Below are 15,950 nucleotides of genomic sequence, written 5' to 3' on the forward strand. Positions count from 1 at the left end.
CAGACACTCTCATTCAGGACCGCACCCTGAGAGAAGTAGAGAAAGGGAAAGTGAGGAACGCACTCCGTCACTGCGGCTATCCGGACTGGGCCCTTAGAGAAGGTGACACCAGAAAAACACAGCAGAGGAACCACAAGGACACACAACGTGGAGACAGGGGACAAACACCCTCCAGCTTTGCTGTACTCCCTTACATTAAAGGGACTACAGAAAGACTGAAACGAGTGTTTGCCAAACACAACGTTAGCCTGTTTTCAAAACCAGGCTACACCCTACGGAATGCCCTGGTGAGCCCGAAAGACCCTTTAGATCCGAGTGAAAAGTGTGGTGTCATTTATAAATTTGTCTGCGAACAGTCGTGAGACGTATGTGGGAGAAACAGAGAGATCGCTGGGGGAAAGGTCAGGAGAACATCAGAAGTCAATTGACCGTAAGGACTACAAGTCTGCACTTAGTCAACACCAGTTACAGACTGGACATAGGGTCACCACCCAACCTATACTAGACACGATCGAAATTATCGACCAGGAAGCCCGCAACGCACATCGGAAGATCAAGGAGGCCATACACATCCAACTAGTGGGAGCCAAGCTGAACCGCAACGAAGGCTGGGAGCTGCCTAAGCCCTACCTACCTCTACTCCGCAAGGAGGCAGAGGGGGGCAGAAGATCCACGCAAGTCTCGTCCTAGTCTCGCGTTATCTTGCGAGACTAGGATCATTCCGTGACCAAGACGAACTGACTAGTCGTCGAAAATTCGGAGGTATGTACCTTAGGATTAATAGTCACTGATTGAAAGAATTATTTTACTGAACTTATACTATACGTGACTGATGAATCTCTTCAACGTTCTACAAACTACTAACCGTCTCTCTTGACATGCTACATATGCTAATATACATATTCATTCATGTCAACGATGATTGCCTTTTTATGATGCCTGTTTCCTCCGGAATGTTTTGGCAGTGTGGCTTTGTTTGTGAAAAGTAAAATGTACCACATAATATGAACATTTTTCATGCGTGTAAAGTCCCTTTATTCTAACCAAACGTGATTATGAGAACCATACTGTGTTTGACAAGCTGGAAGAGTAGAGTAGATTCGTCCCTCTCCGTTGGCGTTTGGGCTGGAAACAGGAAGGTGATTACAAGCTGACAGTTGGAAATTAAAAGACCTTTGTTGTCTTAATGGAGGTAGAAAAACATTTCCGGCTATCATGGGTGCATTGGCCTGTTTTTTTCGCCCTGTCGCTTCATATTTCTCTAAAAAAAATCCTAGAACAACAAGCGGCGGCCTGGCACTCTCGATACATCGGAGAGGGCCTGCCGATGGAGGCCTGGTCTTTTAACTCCATATCATCAAGACGCTTTCTTACACAACAAGGGCTTGCCTGGAAAAACCCAGAATCGGTCGTGACATGAAGTCCGTTCAGATCCTTGAGATTCGTGACGAGCATCTATACTATAGACACCACAGGAACACTTCCATGTACTTTAAGTGCGTGAAATAACGAGCCATGGCGGGCAGACTGGACAATTTGTGCTCCGCGAGGGCTCAGGAGGACTCTGAATGACCAAATCATGGAGGAGAGCCATGCTTCCCTCATGACTAGGCGTCCTCATCATTGTAGAAGCGGCACAAGGCACATACGTGGCGCTTAAAGCTTGCATTTATGTTCATTCATTAGTGTCAATTGTGTTGCTTTTATTCATAGTCTAGTCTCTATACCTTTCTCGCGTCAACAAGGTTCTTACACAATGACGGCAGTAGATTGTTCCTGCGTGGGTTGAAGCGCTGTCAGGAAGTATGAAGAATCACCGAACGGATCAGACGGATAATCCGTAATTGTCTCCGCGCGCTCATCAACATACTAAAGTACGTCGGGATTATGTAACATCAATCCATCCTCCTGATAAGTGCAGGAAGAGACGAAATCGCAGCCATTGGAAAAATGCACACGTCCTTTGCCAATCGGTGCTAATACATTTATTTATTCACATATATTTATTGAGTATTGGGCAAAAAGCACAAGTTGCTTATATAACACCTTCTACTCAAAAACATACAACGAGTATAAAACACATTGACAAGATACATGCATAATTACAAGGTGGATAAAACAAAGATAATACAGTGCAAATACATAACGACCTACGTACATAGACATTTAACGCAATGGCCTGTGAGCTTTCATGTCCAATGATGAGGCTACTGTATCGATCATAATACAGCAAGTTTGACCCATTGTGGTCAGTACACCACAGATTCGGCACACAGCCAAAACACGCCTGTAGATATTTGCCCGTGCTAAATCGTTACCTGACTTCCAAGCTTTCTGTACAAGGTTAGCCGAAGTGTTTCTCCGTGACCTTGGATGCCCTATACCATCATAACTTACTTTGACATTTTCAAAGAATTTACGAACAGTCAGATCTTAGTCCTACACCGCCTACGTATCAAAGAACTTAGAGGCCTTAGACGACGTTTGTCTGCAAGCCCCTAAAGCGGACATTGGCAAGGCGCCACTGCCAAAGAAAAGAGAGACTGGCGAGACAGATAACACGTCCGCGCTTGAAGATTCGCCAGAACCTTCGTTATGCAACCCAGAGATAAGGCCAACACACTCGAACTGTTCAATAAGTGTCACTCCCTTAATGAACACACTTGGCAGTCTGGACTTCGGGAGGGTTCATAAGTATCAGATACGATCAGTTACACGGACATAGACAGGGGCATTACTGTAGTGTAGTTGAATTTGCGGGTCTGTGTATGTGTGTGTGTGTGTGTGTGTTTCTGCAGCGCAGTTCCTGCATGTTCTGCTAGAGGGCTCTTCAATACCACTGCGGGGGTGGCGCGGCGTGCTGTCTCTGATCTGATTGCCTTATTGTCTGTGTCTGTGTAGTTACCTCGACGACCTGGACCGGCTGGGCGCGGATGAGTACGAACCCACGGAACAGGACATCCTGCGGACGAGAGTCAAGACGACGGGCATTGTAGAAACACATTTCACCTTTAAAAATCTAAATTTCAGGTAATTTCAGCTCCTTTTTTCATTCATTTTGACACAACACAGTTGTCTACGTTTGTATGTGATTAATGTGAACTTAAAGTTACATAATACAAATTCCAAACTACAAAGAGCAAATGCTTAATGTTCACCTTCGCATATGGTGCTTTGTTAATTCTTACTCAAACACATCCATGTGTATGGTGACAGGAGTATAAATCCCTCCTTCTATAAAATTGCAACATGATGTAACCCAACACCAGTTACCATGGCGACAGACGCCTATTTCTGGTCATTGACCTTTTGTGTTTGGAACGGGAGAAGAGGACACAGTGCAAAAACAATATGTTTTCCTTCCGTAAACATAATCACCTGGTACTAAAAGTAACTTCAAGGTTTAACCATCTAGCATGCATATGGTAGACAGTACTGAGTGACAACACCCTATTAATGAACTATGGTGACTGTTACAGATTATTCGACGTCGGTGGCCAAAGGTCAGAGCGAAAGAAGTGGATCCACTGTTTCGAGGACGTGACGGCCATAATTTTTGTAGCAGCCCTTAGCGGGTACGACCTAGTACTGCACGAGGACGAAACTACGGTAAGATACTAGTATTCATTGACAAGTACACAGCGCCACCTGTCAGAAAGGCACTGCAGGTGCAGCTACTGAAATCCCTTCCATAATAGCACCAGCGAGACAAAGATGGTTAAAACATAGACATCAAAAACCCCTCACCTTCAGCCCAAACTGAACATTCATGATTTTGGTAAATAGATCATGTTCGAAACCTTTGAATATATATCGTTGAAGTTAATCTATGAGAGCGTTCTTTGCGTTTTCATGGTAAATCGCACTATTTAACTGTGGGGTTGGTGGAAAAAGTAGTCCAGTCCGGACTAGTCAAGGGGTGAAAAAGCGGTCTGACTTTTCTTTTTTTTACTACCAACATAAAAAAGTACAAGACACAGCGGTGGACAACTCTAACACATTGCTAAATTTAGCCTCACCGCTGACGACAAAGAAGAAAACAATCAACAACAACAAACTTGAAAATTCTTCTTTCCCGCCCAGAACCGAATGCACGAGAGTCTGAAGCTGTTTGACTCCATCTGTAACAACAAGTGGTTCACGGAGACGTCCATCATCCTCTTCCTCAACAAGAAGGACCTGTTCGAGGAGAAAATCACCAGGTCGCCCCTGACCATGGCCTTCCCAGAATACACCGGTAAGACCCTGTACCTGCCTCAAAAGAAGAAGTCAAACCCGACAAAAATAGTATCACGTATACTGTACAATCAAGGAGCTTCCAGTGTGTGATTGTAGTTCAGTACCAAGGACAGGAACAGTAGTGGGTGATGGTCATTTAGCACTAAGGACAGGGACAGTAGTGTGTGATTGTATTTCAGCACCAAGGACAGGGACAGTAGTGCGTGATTGTAGTTCAGCACTAAGGACAGGGACAGTAGTGCGTGATTGTCATTCAGCACCAAGGACAGGGACAGTAGTGTGTGATTGTCGTTCAGCACCAAGGACAGGGAAAGTAGTGTGTGATTGTCGTTCAGCACCAAGGACAGGGACATTAGTGTGTGATTGCCATTTGTACAAGGTAGCATATTTCATACACCTTACACCTCGCTTGGTAGAATAATGTTTTAATTGCTGACTTTACCTCAGGGCCCAACACATACACAGAAGCGGCTGCGTACATCCAGGCACAGTTCGAGAGTAAAAACAAGAGTCCAAATAAGGAGATCTACACCCACATGACATGCGCGACGGACACCAGCAACATCCAGTTCGTCTTCGACGCCGTCACTGACGTCATCATCGCCAACAACCTCAGAGGCTGCGGCTTGTACTAACGTCTGTGTCCACGTCATCACCTCGTGCTCGTGACGTCACCACTCCATGCTCTCTATGCATCAGCACTGGTGCGCATGTCCCAAAATGTCCACGTGGTCTCGCACGTGCGAAGTACAGATGTGAGTGTAAGAGTTGAATACGAGCCTTTTTCTCCCGGTGCCGTTCAGTCATTTAAATAAAAATGTGCTGAGAATCTAGAACTGTGCGGAAATTAGAAGTTATTATGACACTTGTGTACTCGTTTCAGATGGGAACTGTGCAGGGGGGAGGGGGGCTGGTCTCGTCTTCTGTCGTTCAAGTCGATCAAACCGTGTATGTACGTCACAGCGAGCGTGTGTTCAGTCATTTCAGTCCCACATCTTCTCTTTGTAAGGAAAATTTAGCAGATGAAATGGACAAAAAATCAACACCTTAACATTTCTACATCGTGCGGAATCCTCAGATAGATATTATATGAGTACTTTTGTTATTACGTGTAAAATGTTGACACAATATTGTCAAAACTGTTAGACGATGGAGCTAGCTACAGTGCCCGTTATTTAGAACTTGGCACCAATGATAGCGACGAAATATTTGCTTTCCTGATGTCAGTATGTTGCAATACCGATTATCTATAGACAACTTGCGTTGCCAACCAACCTACATAGCAGCCTTCGGTCGGTGTTTTGATGTGGCCCACATTTACTGTTCCCACTGATCACTATCGTTTCTTGATGTCTGGTGAGTGAAAATTTAAATAAAAAAAGACGAAAATACTGAAGCGTCAACCAAAAACTGCTATGGAGGTGTTTTAACAGTTCCAATACTTTTATGTGTTATATTGTAGGTTTGATTCCGAACTTTTTCATCACTTTGCGAAACTGAATTATTGTCAATCGCACCATTTTCTGGTGCGCATATGGAACTATTGTGTGTGCCATCTGTGTAACGGCTAGCTACAGAACTTGTTTTGGAACTGCAGTTCCGAGGCACGCCGCATGGCGACTTAAAGGGACTCTGAGACGATACACCGAACAGTTTCCAACTACCATTCGTAGGAGCAAACTGTTGGAAATACCTTAATTTAATTTATGCTTGATAAGTCAAAAGTAATTAGTTATTAGTATGTAAAAAAACAAACTGAATTATATCTAATTTAGACAGTATTTCATTCAAAACATTCATAATTCAAAACCAACGACTTTAATATCTCAGAAAAACAGCTATACAATCATAATTATAAACCAAGTGCAATCTTTCATTACCAATACCTATGCACACCTGCATCTTCACGCCAAGTATTCCTGATACAAACTAAGTTCTTACTCATGTTGGTTTTACTTGAGTCGGCTTAGCAGATACGTCAGAATACTTCTGATCCTCAAAAATTTAACTCACAGTCCCTTGAAGTCGTCGACAGTGTGCCTTCAAGCTTTACTACGCCAATTATTAAATAATCGCCGTCTCCAAAGAAAATTTTGTAACATGAAACCAGTATTAATGAGGACTCGCTATTGCCACGATCCAAGCTACTGAACCCTTATGTTGCATGGATATTAGTATACTTATTATTGCATGGACGTTTCCAGAGAAGAAGAGAAAAAAAAGCTTATTGCTATATGGTGTATGCTACTATGTCGCCTGTAAATACAGTACATGTTCCGTATGTATATTGTGGTGAATCTGTGCGCATGCACCATGGAAGGTGTGGCTTGCCCGGTGGTGTTATGACGTAATGATGACGTAATGATGACGTGCCTTGCTATCGAAAAAAAATGCGAAAGAGGACACGGTATGGTGTACCCGAGGCCACACCAATGGTATGACTCGTTTGGTGGTCCACTTTACTTGATCTTCGTTTTCCAGGAGTGCCAGAGTATACAGTGCAATTTGTACGGAATAATGCAGTGCAATTTTACGGAATATAGTGAAATATTACGGAATGCAGTACAATCGTATTAGTATACAGTGCAATGTTACGAAATACAGTGCAATTGCATTAGTATACAGTGCAATTGTACGGAATACAGTGCAATCGCACTAGTATACAGTGCAATTGTACGGAATACAGTGCAATCGCATTAGTATACAGTGCAATTTTACTAGAAAACTTGCACTGTATACTAGTAAAATTGCACTGTATTCCGTACAATTGCACTTTATACTAATACCATTGTACTGTATTCTGTGAAATTGCACTGTATTCTGTGCACTGTATTCCGTAACACTGAATACTCGGGCACCCCTGTTTTCGGTCGAACCAAGAAAAGCCAAGAGTCTTGCAAATGCAGGATAAATCAAGTATGACACTGTGATCATCAGACAGGCAGGCTTCTTGGTGTGGCATGGTCTCGTCACCAGGGCATGCATGAATAACCCCAATCTCGTTCCCTGGAACATGAAAAAAAACGACAGTAGAACACTAAGATTACAACCCAACACGGCCCGCGTCTCTTCCTTTATAAATTTATCTACCAAGTTACCAAGTGTCACCAAGGCCCGGACAAGACAGTATATGTATATAACATGAATAACAAGACTGGCAATGAAAACATACATTGCCATGGCGACGGTGGTTGCTGTTAGGGTTATTGTTTGCATGGCACTGCCATGATTTCATGATTTTGAAGAAGCCTTAGTACCCTCCCCTCCCCTGTGTGTATAGTGAACGAGCCCCGGGGTGACAGAACTAGTAGGGTATCCGGGGGCAGACAGGTCTTCCCAGGGGTTTCCAGGAATGTGGGCACGTCAACAAACAGAGCTGGGAGACATTCCTGTAGACTTTCCATGCCTGTGGACAGAATTCCTGTACGATGCCTAGAATTCTTGCAAATTGCACACAATACTGTACCATTAGGCTCCTCCCTGAGACGTCGCCAAAAAACATCACAAAGTAGTCCTATCGTAATTTGCTGAATCTACAGTCGCGGCAGATTTGATATCTCACTCTCAGCTCCAACGATTAACGTCCAATTCCCCCAACTTTAATAACTAAAGCTTCGGTCACAACCCGCCGTACGTGCTTCTGCGTGCTGTCTACGTGCAAGAACGTGGGCAAACGTAGGGCATCCGTGCGTGGTGAGTACCACCTCCGTACGGAATCCTGCGGATTGGGAGCACGCAGACACGCCGTAGAACTTTAAGTGCATGTAAAACTTTTTCTGCGTGCGGTCTACGGATTCAACACCCGTGCGTGCGAGTACGGGCGAAGCGCGTGCCCCGTACGAAAGACGCACGTGTGAGTACGGGCTGCTTACGGTAAAATTGCAATCGCAAAGAGATCGTACGTTGCAAGCACGTACAACTCACTTACCACTTGCGCATCGTATGATGCACGCAACCGCTCACGGCCAGACGTGGCGTGCAGACCACACGATTCCACTCCTTCCCCACGTTTTCAGGAAAAAAACGTAGCAGACGTAGCTTCCCAAAAAACGTACGGACAAAAAGCACGTACGGCGGGTTGTGACCGAGGCTTAAAGATCACAACATGAGCCCCGAATATGCTCTATCATAATCATTGGTTTGTTTTGCCGCACTTTGTTGGACATAAATATCGTTCTTAATTATTCTAAAGATATATATAAAGTACGTTGACTCAATGAGGTTCAATCAAGAAAGGGCGTGGACGGTCCGACCGATTGTCGATGCCATGACGGTCTACAATACTTTCAAAGGAGAAGCTATGTATGGGATCAGAAGCACAAGCATTCCACGTATATCTCGTCCTACTGCCTAGTGTGTGTGTGTGTGTGTGTGTGTGTGTGTGTGTGTGTGTGTGTGTGTGTGTGTTGCGCCAAATGAAGTTTTTACAAAGCCACATCGTGCGTGACTTTGATTTGATTTGATTCGGAACAAGATCACCGTCAACGTCATGTATCCTGGCGACATCTAACGGGGTTATACTGAACTGCAGGCAGCGTATTGTACATAGCCAATGCATCTTGATGAATACTAGTACTTCAATGAGGAAATGAAAAATAGTTGAAGGCTGCATAAATATGTTGCTGCTTGATCAATGAAGAGAAGGCAACATTGAAAACTGTGACCTTAGCCTGTATTTTACTGCAACCATCACAGATGGAGACGTGTAAAATCTCCAAAAGTTAGATCCTTGTTGATACTGAAACAAAAGTCAACAGACTACATCTACTTACAATAAAAGTTCTTTTTTCAACAAGTTACCGAAACAAAGCTTAAAATATAAATAATACAATACACTAACATTGGTACACTTCTGCAGTATGTAGCAGAAACATTTGTTCAAAAGAAGTGGACAAAAAGAAACAAATAATGTTTGGCCATACAACCACTGTCACAAACTGTGCATGCTTCTGCAGGCGTTGATACATGTACATACGATACTGCATCAAAAAGTAACGATAACCAACATGGAACATACTGAACAAGAAACCAGAGATTTCAGTACATAGTTTGGGTTTTCATGACTTTTATGTGCTCCCCATTTCCAGTGTCTGACCTTGTACAATTGTCATTCTGCCTATCGATCTTCCCCACCCATGTGCTGTCAATCTATTCATAGTCACACATAAACCTACAGCTCTGTTATCCAAAACAATATAGATATGGCAAGTCACAAGGTATGTTGCATTATTACCACATGCAAGCCTTTGTGGACTATCTGGTCTTGTTTTTTGCTCACAATCATTGTAGAGTGAAACCCATAGTTACTAAAAAGAGACGATGGGGACTCAAAAAATTTCATCATGATTTTCTTTGTACTTGTAGCTTATATTGCCTTGCCAAAAAAAAAGTTACTACCAATAGCACTATCCAGCCTGCACTACTGCCAGTATGGTGAGGAAGAAAGCTGAGTTCAAGCTGGTTTCAGAACAGTATATTGTTCCCAGTCTAAGGTGGGCCTCATACACCTAGCCTGATATTTCCCCTGATATGTACATGTGATTGATCTGTCTAGACCAGAATAACCAATTGCAAGCTCTATGCCACTTTGCCAGAAAGTGTGCAAGTGTTCCCAATGCCATGTGATTTTGTTACATTAGTGTCAATGTGCCACAAGCTTATCCGACATCTTCAGCTGCACACAAATATCACAGAGCACAGCTGCAACACTGCATGTATCTGGCATATCCTTTTGCCAATATAATGTCTTCCATCTACCTGGGAGATGAGGTAATCTTGACAGAAAACCTACAGGAAACATACACATGTGGGGTGTATTTCTACCACAGACATGTTCCCCTTCACCCACAGAACCAGTGTTTATGAGTTAAGGTACTCCTGGTAAAACCACTGAAGGGTTTGGTCTGTTATATGTATATATCTTACACTATATTTTCAATGATATACATATACAGCACCATGATCTTCTGTGTCCTGCCATATGAACAACTGGCACTTCTGTCACTGCTTGGAAGTTTGCAAGTTCTACGTACAAGAAGTTGCTCTTCAAAACAAGGTACAGTTAAATTAAGAGCATTATCTTAGAATAGATACAGTAAAAGGAGCCTAAGAAACAAAGTGACATGTATGTAAGAACTCTGCAGATGTTGCTACATGAGAGCCCATGAGTTGAGGTGTTTCTGACAGGAGCAGGCGTGGCGCAGTGTTCGGTGGAGTTCGGGGCTCATGCCCCGCGTCCAGTTCTCCTCCAGTCTGTACGAGTTGATGACCTTGAGCGCCGGCGCGCCCTCAGCCAGAACCCCGTACACGCAGCGCGGGATGAAGGAGTGCTCGTTGAGGATGATGAGCGGACCTGACCAGCGCGGCCGGGACACCCATATCCTCTGCAGCTGGGGCATGTTCATCCCGCGCAGGAAGAAGCCCTGGCAGCCGGAAATGTCCAGGAGTTGGATAGACTTGGATTCCATGGTGTACTGTAGCTCATGGAGAGAACCTACAAGTGCAGATAAGGGCATTGGTTCATCATTAAGCTATGTGAAGTTCATTATCATGATGACATCACTTGGAAACAATAATAGTCTTAAGAAGCACAAAGACACCTGCGTACATAATAGTATCAAGCTCCATTATAGATGTAGTAGATACATGTATAAGACTTGTGACACAAGTACTTGTGTTTGTACATAGAACCTGATATCACCATGACCCGTATTCAGCCCATAAGGGCATAAATGTGCTTTAAAGATCTTCATTCAAAAAATAAAATTGAGGGGTCATTTTTTGTTTCATGTTTACTTTCTTACACAAATGAGACTGTGTGTAAGCTGAACTAGTACTGCACAACAATGTTCAGCTCACCAGGAGTGATACGGTTCCTCAGCTGCAGAGTGAACTTCTTCAGGTGTATGAGACCCTTCAGCAGTGCCGTCAGCTGCTCCTGGGATAACACACTGAAGATCCAGTAGTACTTCAGGTGGAGCTCCGTCAGATACCTGAACTGCATCAACAGACTCGTGGACTCAAACGACCAATCAAACGGCAGCATGGCTTGCCTCAGATTGGGCGCGACCGCCACCAGAACTTTGAGAAATTCCTGAAAGGCCTTGACCTTTCCCAGTGGTGGGGATTCGTAGGGAGGGAAGTAGTCCGAGGGGTGGGGCATTAATGGTCTACACAGGGTCTGTGACCACATTGCATCCAGGGCGACAAGGTTCCGACAGTTCACCCCCCGTAAGACATTAATGAGCAGCCTCCCAAACCGGTCCTCAGGATGGCCCAGGTCAAACTGGAACCGCAGATGCTTCACCGCTGCCTTCACAGACCGTAAGTATCGACCATAGTGCTCCAATCTCTTCTTATAACAGTTGAAACAGTACAGGACATGGCCCTTCCAGTCCAAGGGTGCCAGGGCTGTCTGAACGTAGTCTTTGTAGAACTCGTCTCTGGTGTCTACAGAGAAAGTGGTGAAGTCGACCGTCTGCCACAGTATAGGGCTCCGGATCGTGGCAAACCATGACTTGGACACAGTGGAGGCCTTACATTTGTCCCAGTCTGATAGAAAAGAGAAGATGAGAACTCTACATTCCAGCGGAAGAGTGTCAAAACTTGCAACATGTGGTTTGTTGGCTCTAGAGGAGGTGCCTGCAGCTAGTAGTAGTGAAGTGTCGTGTTTTTTGTATTTTGTATGAACACTCTTCCCAAGTTTTCTCTTTTTCCTGGCTGGTGCCATATTGAACTAACAAAGAGTTCAGCTGGTCCTTCTGGCAGTTAGCTGCTGTCCTGGTGTCTGGGAAAATGAAGAAGATGCAAAACTACATGTAAATTTATATGTAATAGTGATAATGTTTTATCATCATAAAAATCATTTATGTATTCATTAATGAATGCATTTCAAACCATACAACAGTGACAGAACAGTTTCAATGAACATCAATTCAATACACATCCCAACATGTCATGACTATCAAATGACCATGAAGATTATGTTAAACATTAGAGTAGAGTAGAGTAGAGTAGATCTTCGGTCATGTAGGATTTTCTTCTCCAGTTTAGACCGCTCCTCATACGGTTGTCACTGTTGGCTTGTGTGGATGGTCCAGTGCCTTGTAGCTGTACTTCACTGGGTGATATTCCATGTGCTTGTCAAATCTTATCTTGAAAGCTGTAACTGTTGGCGCACTGACGACTTCTTCAGGTAACTCGTTCCACCATGGGACTATCCTATTACTAAAGAATAGTAGTCTTTTGTTTGTCTTCGTTACAGTCCTTTTTAGCCGTAAGTTGTGGCCTCTAGTTCTTGTCTCCCTCTGTCTATCAGGTATGCACGGTGTTGTGTCGTATAGACCATGTACAAACTTAAAGGTGTTAATGAGGTCTCCCCGTAACCTCCTGTACAGCAGGGTTGGTAACTTCAGGACTCTCAGCCTCTCTTCATATGATAGATGTTGTATGCCCGGGACTCTTTTAGTTGCTCGTCTTTGTACCTGTTCGACGAGTTCTGCTAGTTTCCAGGTACCCGGTGACCATGTAGACACCCCGTACTCAAGATGAGGTCTGATCAGCGCCTTATATAACATGGTAAATACATCTTTGTCCACATGTTCGAAGGTACGCCAGAGTGGACCTGTCATTCTAGTTGCCTTAGAAACAGAAGATGTAACATGTTTGTCGAAATAACAATTCATGGTCCACAATTATTCCCAGATCTTTCTCCTGTTTTGTGAATTGTAGGTCCACTGTGTCTGAGTGATGGTTGTCTCTCATGGTGTACTTGTGGTCGGGATGATTTTTTCCAATCCTCATTGCAGTACATTTCTGGGGATGGAACTTAAGTTGCCAGGTACTGGCCCAGTCCTGTAGTTTGTCCAGGTCGTTTTGAAGTTCCTGACAGTCCTGACTTTCACCCACACTACGATACAGTTTAGTGTCGTCTGCGAAAAGTTTCAGCGTGCTGTCGACTACCTCCGGCATGTCGTTTACATATAATGTAAACAAAACTGGTCCCAGTACACTGCCCTGGGGCACTCCACTACTGACGGGAGCCCAGCTTGATCTGGATCCATTTACCACTACTCTTTGTTTACGTCCAGTGAGGAAAGAACCAATCCATTGGAGTGGTTTCCCCTTTATCCCGTAGCTTTCTGTTTTGATCAGCAGACGCTGGATGGGTACAGAGTCGAACGCCTTTTGATAGTCCATATAAATGACGTCGACTGGCATGTCATTGTCCAGCCATTTTGTCCAGTCCTCTAAACATTCTAATAGTTGGGTGGTAGTCGATCTAGCCGGGTAAAAACCCATGTTGGTGCTCGGTAAAGAGGTTGTTTGATCTCATGTGGTTTACTATGTCGTCTCTGATCATTCCCTCCATGATTTTACCTGCTACTGACGTCAGACTCACTGGTCTGTAGTTACCAGGTAACCTCTTGCTGCCTTTCTTGAAGATCGGTGTAATGTCCCCCACTTTCCAATCGCTTGGTAGGTTACCTTCTTGGAGCGACCTGGTAAATATGACAGACAGTGGCTTCGACAGGGGTTCAGCTAGTTCCTTTAGAATTCTTGGATGGATTCCATCTGGTCCCATTGACTTATTTTGGTTGACGTTCTTGAGTCTTTTATACACTCTATCCACTGAAAGATCAATTTCTAACAAATCTGCATCGTACTGCTGTTCCTTTGCTTTTGGCATACTGCAAAGATTTTCCTTAGTAAAAGTACTGATGAAAAATCTGTTCAGGATTTCCGCCTTTGCAGCATTGGTTGTTGCCACTGTTGTGCCATCAGATAGCTCAGGTATCCCTTCACATGTTTTGGATTTCTGCTTCACATACTTCCAGAAAAGTTTTGTGTTAGTTTTTATATTCCTTGCCATTTCTTTTTCATAGTTTTTAAGTGACCTTCTTGTCGCCCCTCTAGCTTGGTTTCTTGCTTTGGTGTACTTTATATAGTCTTCTTCTGACTTCGTCCCACAGTATTTCTTCCAAGCTTTTTGTTTCCGGTTCAACTTGTTTACAACTGTCCTATTTTTCCATGGCAATTTTTGTTTCTTCTTGATTCTCTTTCTGGGTACGTGTTTGTCCACAGCAGCTCTTACTTTGTCAGCAAACAACGTCCAACTCTCTTCTGTACTTTTGTTTTGGAGCAGTTTTTCCCAGTCGAGGTCAAGTTCCTCTGCCATTTTTTCATAATTCCCCTTATTGTACTGGAAGCATTCAGGGTTTTCATAGGTCCATGCTGCATAACAGTTGTATTCAAACAAGAGCACTACATGGTCGCTCTTTCCAATTGGGTGCCGTATTTCTATGTCCTCGACCATTGTACTTTCATTAGTCAGAACTAAGTCGAGTATGTTGCTTTCCTGGTTGAGTCTATATCTCGTAGGGTGTGAAACGTGTTGGTGGAGGAAGGAGTCTCTGACCGCTTCTAGGAATCTTCCCCCATCAGAGTTGCTGGAATGTACTGTTCCTTCCCCGTCTCTCCATGATATGTTAGGGTAGTTAAAGTCACCCAAACATAGTATGTGGGAGTATCTCCATGCATAGCTGTTCCTAATTTTGGCGTTCAGGATCTCGTTGTTCATAGGGGATGAGTTGGGACTTCTATAAACTGCGAAGATTAGCAATTTATCTTGTTGCTGTTGCTTATTAATAACAGTGAAAAATACAGAAATTTTAATTACCACTTGGAAGAAAGTAATCACTCTTAATGATCCTGTCAAATTTTGTGCTATGTACAATAGATGTCTGGATCTATGTCTGGATCATCCTGCTGTGAATTGTACGTATAACGTTATATCTCCATAGTTATCCTGTCAATAGCACAAAATATTCTACTATTGACAGGATCATCCTGTCAATAAATTATGCAAATCTTCCCACTATTGACAGGACCACCATGTCAATAGCTTCAGGCATTACTTTAAACAGTTTAAACAGTTAGTTGTAGGTAGAGCCTATTTGATTATCAAATAAAACATTTCTCTGCATCTCCTAACTATGATCAACAAAAAATCTAGTAACGTTAATTATTATGTTGTTGAAGCCCCTTGGCTATACATTGTAATTATAAAACACCGGTAGACCACCAAGGCCTTCGTAGCGTATGCTGAATTAAGGAGGTTTAAAAATCAGAAATCAGGGAGGTTATAGCTAAATATACATGTATGCTTAGTCTTCACATGATTAACCAAATATGTTCCAAATATACACCAGGTTAGAGGACAGACGTGCACAGCTGGTACAACTGCACAACAAAAACAACGATGACGAAAATAATAAACAAACTTTGCCGTCCCCCTCCCCCCTTTAAAAATCACATGCTGAAAGCTTTGCAGACACTAAAATCACCTCTTAAACACGCTGTACCAATTCAACAGAACCAGACTCGATACTAGTCGACATACAGGCCGCAACAGACAGCGGAAAGTCGTGGAAAGACGACACAGATGACACAACCTTTGGTGTTTGTGGACGCTTTTCCCCTCCCCCATCCAAAATCAGCTGCACAACCTGGGTTTACGACAGTTATTACGTTTTCCGGTAAGAATAAATCGTTCTTGAACCGCGAACACAACTACGGGAACAACATTTGGACGTAAAATCTGTGTTTTGAAGGATAGAAGCATCCAACAATATAGATTTATTTTATGGAAGGCATGGGTTGGTGGTATTCTTACCCGATGTCGTGATAGTGGTCTGTGAGGTCGAAGGGCC

The 15,950-nt window shown here is 43.5% G+C and overlaps 2 protein-coding genes across 3 annotated transcripts in view; one reads left to right on the forward strand and one right to left on the reverse strand.

Moving 5' to 3' along the window:
* Positions 1–6,520, forward strand: part of LOC109473562 (guanine nucleotide-binding protein G(o) subunit alpha-like) — a 39,965-nt gene extending 33,445 nt beyond the window's left edge. For both annotated transcript variants that reach the window (XM_019773457.1, XM_019773456.1), the window contains exons 5-8: positions 2,902–3,030; positions 3,480–3,609; positions 4,084–4,237; positions 4,687–6,520. In XM_019773457.1, the coding sequence (XP_019629016.1) occupies positions 2,902–3,030; positions 3,480–3,609; positions 4,084–4,237; positions 4,687–4,874 (601 nt within the window). In that variant the 3' untranslated portion in view covers positions 4,875–6,520. The remainder of the gene's footprint in view (positions 1–2,901; positions 3,031–3,479; positions 3,610–4,083; positions 4,238–4,686) is intronic.
* Positions 6,521–9,878: 3,358 nt separating this feature from the next.
* On the reverse strand, positions 9,879–15,768 carry LOC109474012. The gene is made up of 3 exons (XM_019774218.1): positions 15,585–15,768; positions 11,098–12,025; positions 9,879–10,732 (listed from the first exon to the last, which is right to left on the reverse strand). Exons 2-3 carry the CDS (start codon positions 11,966–11,968, stop codon positions 10,389–10,391), a joined length of 1,215 nt encoding a protein of 404 aa, XP_019629777.1. The 5' UTR covers positions 11,969–12,025; positions 15,585–15,768; the 3' UTR covers positions 9,879–10,388.
* Positions 15,769–15,950: the final 182 nt, after the last annotated feature.

Source organism: Branchiostoma belcheri, unplaced genomic scaffold (assembly GCF_001625305.1).
Source record: "Branchiostoma belcheri isolate BF01 breed outbred unplaced genomic scaffold, Haploidv18h27 scaffold3, whole genome shotgun sequence".
NCBI lineage: Eukaryota > Metazoa > Chordata > Leptocardii > Amphioxiformes > Branchiostomatidae > Branchiostoma > Branchiostoma belcheri.